The sequence below is a fragment of the Tupaia chinensis genome, unplaced genomic scaffold, assembly GCF_000334495.1.
Source record: "Tupaia chinensis unplaced genomic scaffold, TupChi_1.0 Scaffold000178_1, whole genome shotgun sequence".
NCBI classification, from domain to species: Eukaryota; Metazoa; Chordata; class Mammalia; order Scandentia; family Tupaiidae; genus Tupaia; species Tupaia belangeri.
The window spans coordinates 515248-522411 of NW_006159653.1; the positions used below are offsets into that span (position 1 = coordinate 515248).

Consider the following 7164-nt stretch of genomic DNA (forward strand, 5'->3'; position numbering starts at 1 on the left):
CAGGCCTCCATCTCCCCTCCCTTGAGGACTCTGGGCACGCACGCACATGGGTTTGGTGTGTAATTCGAGCTGTGGGTCCAGGTCTCAAACTGGGCAGTCGGCCGTAGCAGCACACCATGGGCGGCTGGGGCTGGGGCCCAGGGGCGGTTTAACTTGGCTGTAGGGAGATTGCAGAAGAGCACTCGTGCTCTGGGTGGCAGCAGTGCTGCTTGGGGCCCCTGACAACGCCTCGCCAGACCTCTGCCTGGGTCCCGCCCACCCAAGGTGTCTTGAGCCTGTGCCTTTGAAGATGACTAAGGAGCACCCTGGGTGGAGCAAAGGGCTTGGGAGGGGGGATCAGGGAGGGCCGGTGTTGGGTGCACCACGCCTGCCCGAGTCTTTCACTTTGTTTGCTTATTTCTGTCTCCCCGGGACTCTCACCGGGCCTCTGCCTTTGCCCACACGCGAGCAGCCACAGCCACGTGTGTGCCTGGCTGGAGTGGCTCCAGGCACTGGCTCTACTCCACTAGTCCCTGTCCCCCAGTCCTGCCCGCGCTGCCCCCTGGCCCCAGTCCCAGGCTCAGAGACCCAGCCCTGCTCTGTGCAGTGTGGAGCGCCCCCTCCTGCAGCCCTGGGTGCTGCAGCTTTTCAGTCCTGTCTGCATCAGTGGCCATTGGGGACTTTGAGGGTGAAGCTGTTGTAGACAGGGCGAGTCTGCCCCGGGGTGGGGTGACGGGGCCATCGCGAGCGCACTCTCACTGCAGAAGCTCCCGAGGCTCTGGTGTTTTGCAGCCATCGGGCCTGGGGTTCTTCTCAGCAGTGGCGGCATGCCCAGCTCCCCTGCACTGGCGCTGGTGGGACCACATCTCGCAGGTGACTCTGGGCCAGCACCAGAGGCTGTGCCCGTTGGAGCTTCTCTTGTGTGGCCTGCCTGCTGCTGCAGGGCCAGAAGGCTCCTGGGACAGGCCAGGGCAGTGCGCCCTTTGATGGGGGTCCCAGGCCCATGGCCGTCACTCAGAAGCCGCCACAGTGCGCCCTTTGATGGGGGGTCCCAGGCCCTCTGGCCGTCACTCAGGAGTCGCCACACAGGCGTCCCTGGCCCTGCACGAGGCCTCTCTCCATCTGCGGGTCTTCAGTCTGACTCTGGATGTGACCCCCTGGTGCGGGCTGGCGGGGCGTTTGGGGTCCACGAGGCACAGCCCGGTTGTGGGGTTGGAGCTCAGAGCCACGACTGTCCTGTGGCTCACGGCGAGTGGACCGTGCTCCAGGGAGATCGGGCACCCGGGGATAAACCGCGTGGGCTGAGGCATTTTTTGCCCACGGTTGTCTCATAGGGGCTGCCGCAACCCCAAGCTCAGCCCTTCCAGTTTGCTTTTTTTGCTATAGGGCGTGCGCACTTGCCAGAATGAGACAGAAAGCGAGAAATCACCCCCGGGGGGATGGCCATGCTGTAATCCCTTCTCTCAGGATCTTGGGCACGCACGCACACGCGCCCAGCGTGAGTTTAAGCCAGTGGATCTGGGACGCGAACCACGGTCGACTACATGGGAGTCCAGCGACATAGCCATTACGCTAACTGCTGGTCCCTGAACCCTTCCAGTTTGCTGAGCTGGGTAGTCGGAGAGAGCAGATGGACACCGTGGGGCGTGGGGACTGCAGAGGCTGGCGCCACAGCAGTGTTGGGCTTAGGTGCCCTGGCCGAGCACAGGTCTGCTGAGCTCATGCGTCTGGGATCTGACTGTGGCCTAGTGGCGCCTGTCGCGCTGGTCCCCACAGGCAGCGTGTCAGCGTGTCTGAAAACACAACGTGTCAGCCCGTCCTCTGCATGACGTGCTGGCAGAGGCGAGGTGGCTGCACGGAGCCCTGCCCTCCAGCGGGCTGGCCTGTCCGTTCCAGAGGCCGCCTGGTTGCCAGGTCTGCTCAGAGGTGGGCAGAGCTGCTGCCAGCTGGGGCCTGCCTCTCTGAGGGCCGTTCCTCTCAGACCTGGATAAAATAAACAGCTGACCTGTTCTTATTTCCTGAGGTCTGTCCAGACACGTGCGCATGCTGGGAGAGGCAGAGGGAAGTGAGAAGTCGCCCCAGGGGGAGGGCCGAACTGCAGTCCCTCCTCTCAGGATGTCAGACATGCACCCACATGCGCCTTGCATGGGTGTCAAGCTGCCAAGTCTGGGATTTGAACTGCAGTTGCCCATGTGGGATCCAGTACCTGATCTTAGGAAACAGAAAATACAATTCTCTTGTATATCGCCTTATTTAAAATGTTGATTGTCCTTTCTGTTGGTGTGTGGGGTGGTGGTAAAGCCGACCGTGGGTAAGCCACAGCCAGCTGGAGACAGTGGGGACGGCCCCTCAGCTCACTGGCAGGGTCTGAGGACGCGGGGACAGTGGGGACGGGCCCTCGGCTCACTCGCAGGGTCTGAGGACGCGGGGACAGTGGGGACGGGCCCTCGGCTCACTCGCAGGGTCTGAGGACGCAGGGACAGTGGGGACGGCCCCTCGGGTTCCTGGCAGGGGCTGGGCAGGGCCTCAGGACGCGGGGACAGTGGGGACGGCCCCTCGGCTCACTGGCAGGGTCTGAGGACGCGGGGACAGTGGGGACGGGCCCTCGGCTCACTCGCAGGGTCTGAGGACACACTAAACTCGTTTCTCCTGAAAACGTAGCTGAGACGTGGGCCGTCCTGTCACTCAGCTGAGCGGTGTGTGTCCCGTGCTGAGACAGGAACTTGCCCTGCAGGTGAGTGGGGCCGAGTGCGGTCTTCAGCCATGCTTCTCCACGGGGCCCCTCGCTCTTTCTCTCAACCCCTCTCTGCAGAGCAGCTCAGGTGCTTGCTCGTGGGGCACTGCCATCACAACTGTCCCCACTGGCCTGGAGCATCAGAGCCTACCTTGCCTTGGGGCCCCCTGCCCACCCGTGGGACAGGGCGTGGAGGGGTCCCCCCCCCGGGCTCGCCCCTAGGACAGATTGTGGAGGGGTGTCCCCCCCCAGGGCTCGCCCCTGGGACAGGGCGTGGAGGGGTGTCCCCCCCGGGCCCGCCCCTGGGACAGGGGTGTACCCCCCCGGCCCCGCCTTCCCTGGTGGAATCTGCTCCTCAATTCTGTATGAAAGGAGCTTGATGGGGCCAGCAGGTGGCGTGGTGGTTAAAGGCGCTGGATTCCCACTTGGCTGACCGTGTGGTTTTGAGTCCTGGACCTGACGGCTTGCTTTCTTGTTCTCACTTTCTCTCTCTCCCTCTCTGGTCAAATTGAAATAAACAAATAAATAAAGTTAAACCAAGTGATTCTTTAGAAAAAAGAAAAAAAGGAGCTTGAGTGCCTTGGTGTGTGGCCGTTTGAGGACAGCGGCTCCCTCACGGGGCTTGGCCAGGGCTGCCCCGATGTGGTGCTGCCCTCGCCCTCGCCTGAGTGCTGGCATGTGGCTTGCACAGACTGAGACGGGACGGAGCTATCAAGGACCCCAGGGCGTCCACAAGGAGGTGGGATTACGGCGCGAGTCTATCGTGAGCCAGAGTCCTGAGACCTATCCGTAATACGTGTCTCTGCACTCCTGAAGACCCTTCTTGGCAGTGCGCGCTTGCTGTGACATGGAGGCGGTTGGGAGTTGAGGCCGCATGGTGCAGGCCCGTCCAGCTCCTCGTGGGAAGCCAGACCTGGCGAGGCGAAGCCCTATCTGGAAACTGCGTGTGCACACGCAGGAGGGGAGGAAGACCAGGTTTTGAAGGACGATAGTTTTGAATGTGTGAAGTCTTTTGTTTGAGATCAGTTTTGCCTGTTTTTCTTTTCTTTTAGAGATTTTTGCTAAAAAAAAGTCCACAGGGTCCCCTTTTCACCAAGATGACACCGAAAATGAAGGAAGGTCCTGCCCTTCCCAAAGCTAAAGCAAAGGCTTTGAAGGCCAAGAAGGCCATGCTGAGAGGCCCACAGCCACACAAAACAGGAAGACCCGTGTACCCCATTCCCCCGGCCCAAGGCTGCGGCTGGAGCCCGCCCCCTGAACCATCCTCTGCCCACCATGCGTGCTCACGTACCCAACTGCCCAGCCTGCCATGAAGACAGGACAGTGCGCAGCACGCTCGCTGTGGAGCCAAGGCCGGCGAGCACCTGCTCTCAGGCCGTGTGGACACTCTACGTCGGCCGATGAGGTCCAGACTCTCGCCAGGCCCAGCAGAGCGAAGGCACATGTGCGGCTGCTCCCGACCATGCTGTTTGGGTGTGGCAGACAGAGCTGGGACCATCAGCACCAAGTCCAGCTGGCTTGTTCTACTGCACACTTTCTCCGTTAGAACCCACAGGGAATGGGACCAGCAGTTAGCGTAATGGCTATGTCGCTGGACTCCTACGTAGTTGACCGCAGTTCGAGTCCCGGACCCGGTGGCTTGAACTCACGCCAGGCGCGTGTGCGTGCGTGCCCAGGATCCCGAGAGGAGAATGGAGGAGAAGGGATTGTGACGTGACCATCCACCCTGGGGGGTGATTTCTCGCTTTCTATCTCTCTGTCTGTCTCTGTCTTTCTGGCGAGCGCACGCGCCCTACAGCAAAAACCTCTCAAAAAGAAAAAAGAAAAAAAAAAAAACCACAGGGAGCATGCACTGGCTGGAGAGAGGGAGAGGCGAAGTGAGAAATCACCCCGGGGGACGGCCATGCTACAGCCTCTTCTCCTCTTGGGATTTTGGGCACGCCCGCACACGTGCCCAGCATGAGTTTCGTGCCTCCAGGTCCAGGATCCAGATCCTGGTTGGCCACGTGGGAGTCCAGCGCCCCAGCCACTGTGCCACCTGCTGATCCCAACCTGTTTCCTTTCCAAGCTCCTCCCCAGACCCTGGTGTGGCCTGCTGTGGCCCCCTGGGAAGCACCGTCCATGCTGTCGGCCTGGGTTGCTGTGGCCTTGAGCCAAACGTGTGCATTCTGTTTTGCCTTTGCAGGTCCCACCCGCGAGGCCAGTCTGTGGTCACGGTGATCGGTGGCGAGGAGCACTTTGAGGACTACGGTGAGGGCAGCGAGGCAGAGCTGTCGCCAGAGAGCCTCTGCAGCCGGGAGCTCGCCTGCAGGGAGCCAGCGCTCCTCACCCCCAGGTAGTGTGGCCCTGCACTGGGCACAGCCCCCTCGTCCCCACTGGGGACGTCCCCTTTGGGCCCTAAATTGGTAAGAGGACACTTGCCTATCTGACCAGAGCACCCACACTTTAAACGGGTCACGTAGCACCGACCAGTCCTTAACTCGGCCTGAGGGTCTCTGGCCGTGGCTTCAGGCTGCGTGTGGCTAACGCCAAGGTTTTCTGGTCACCAGCAAGGCTTCGGACTCCCGTCTGTAGTTCCCCGATGTCCGGCCAGTGGAAGCTGAACTCGGCCGTGCCTTATGGGCTCGGGAGTTGACCTGCCCAGCTCTCAGCCTTGTGCTCGGAGTCAAGTGCACGGCCTGAGCGGGCGGGGCCCGAGCCTGCCAGCCCTGGTTGGTGCTTGGCCAGCAGAGGGACACGCCTGCCTCCTCAGGGCCCCTGGCCGACTGGAGAGTCCGTGCCCTCTGTCCTGGGCTCTCAGAATGGCCGTCTGTGCCAGGTGGAGGTGGAGGCAGAGTTCTGTGAACAGCAGCCGTGTGAGTCTCCCTATCCCTGGTCGTTTCCGAGGCCCGAAGACCTGGGGGAGGGCAGTGCCAGGACAGCCGTCTAGTGAGCTCAGCCCGCCCGTTTGCAGGCAGGGCCCCCCTTCATCATGTGACCTCCTGAGGCTGTCATCCCCATGGACTGCGTGTGTGAGACCGCACAGGCTGTCCCGCAGAGGCAGCAGCGCGCCCTTCCCACGTCCCCCAGTACAGCCAAACGCACGTCCTGCGCTCCATGCCTCGTGGGCCCTGCTGCCCTGGGACAGGCCACCGTCTCACCCCCACCCTCAGGAGCGGGCTCCCGCCCACGCCCTGAGCCCTTGGGCACAGAGTCACGGCGGGGAGCTAGCACTGCGGGAGTCGGAGTGCTGGGTCTGCGTCCCGTGGTTTGCTGTGGCGTTCGTGAGTGAGAGGGGCACTCCCCGACGTGGCTCTCAGCATCCGGGTCGACCCGGTGCACTGGGGTTTCCCGTCCATGCTGGGGAGCTCAACCCGCAGCTGGCTGTGCGGCTTCCAGCCTTGTAGTCCAGTCTGCGACCATCATGCCACCAGAATTCAGTTTCAGAGTTTAGTACAGGGCACATGTGCTCACCAGAGACAGAGTCGGAAATCACCCCTGGGGAGATGGCCACACTGCAGTCCCTTCTGTATTTTCCTCCTAGGGCTTGGCCATGCACACATATGTGCCCAGCATGATTTTCAAGCCGCTGAGTCTGTAACTCAAACTGCAGTCAGCCACATAGGGTCCAGCTGCCTTGACCAAAATGCCGCCTGCTGGCACAAGAACTTGGAGTTTTAATGCAAGTCTGTGTTTTGTTTTGTTTTGTTTTTGAGAGATTTGCTATAGGATGTATGTACTCGCCAGAGAGACAGAAAGCGAGAAGTCATACCTGGGGACGTCTATACTGCAGCCCCTTCTCCTGTCCCTCTCTGGACCTTAGGCACACACATGCCTGGCATGAGTTTCAAGTTGCCGGGTCCAGGTCTTGAACCACAGTCAGCACCTAGGCTGCTCTGCCACCTGCTGGCCCCCGTGCCTGGCTTTTTTGAAGATGGTGTCACCACACTGCTCACACTCCCTGAGGCACCGGATTACACACCACAGCCCCGCTGTAAGGCTGGACCGAGGCTCGAACCTCGGTTTCCCTTGCAGTCCTGCCTGTGGAGCACGCCTTGGCTGCCGTGCTGCACTGAGCCACGCCGCTCTGATGCTGAGTCTTAGGCGTCTGCACTGCTGGGGCACAGCAGCAGCTGCAGCTCAGGAGAGCCACATTTGACTACGTGGGAGTTATCCCACCACCTGCTGCTCCAACCAAATACTATGTTTTTTTCAGAGATTTTTGCTATAGGGTGCACGCACTTTCCACAAGACAGACAGAGGGAGAGAAAGAATCGCACACCTGTGGGTGGCCTTCCTGTCACGGGGTGCTGGCGCTCACCTCCTCCTGGGTGGCTTTGTTCCCTGAGGCCGGGCCATGCCTCTGCTGTGCACCTGCCCAGGGCGGGCGGGTTCCTGCAGTGCCCTCTGCTGCTGCAGCTGTGTACATAGTCTTTTTTTTTTTTTTTTTTTAAGGATTTTCACCTTGGGGG

General features: G+C 61.0%; 1 protein-coding gene across 1 annotated transcript in view; it reads left to right on the top strand.

Annotated features, from left to right (window-relative positions):
* Positions 1–7164, top strand: part of RAB11FIP3 (RAB11 family interacting protein 3) — a gene marked incomplete at both ends in the record, with an annotated part of 63155 nt that overhangs the window by 38477 nt on the left and 17514 nt on the right. The window contains 2 exon segments of the mRNA XM_014587008.1: positions 4227–4233; positions 4899–5048. Coding sequence (XP_014442494.1) covers positions 4227–4233; positions 4899–5048 — 157 coding nt within the window.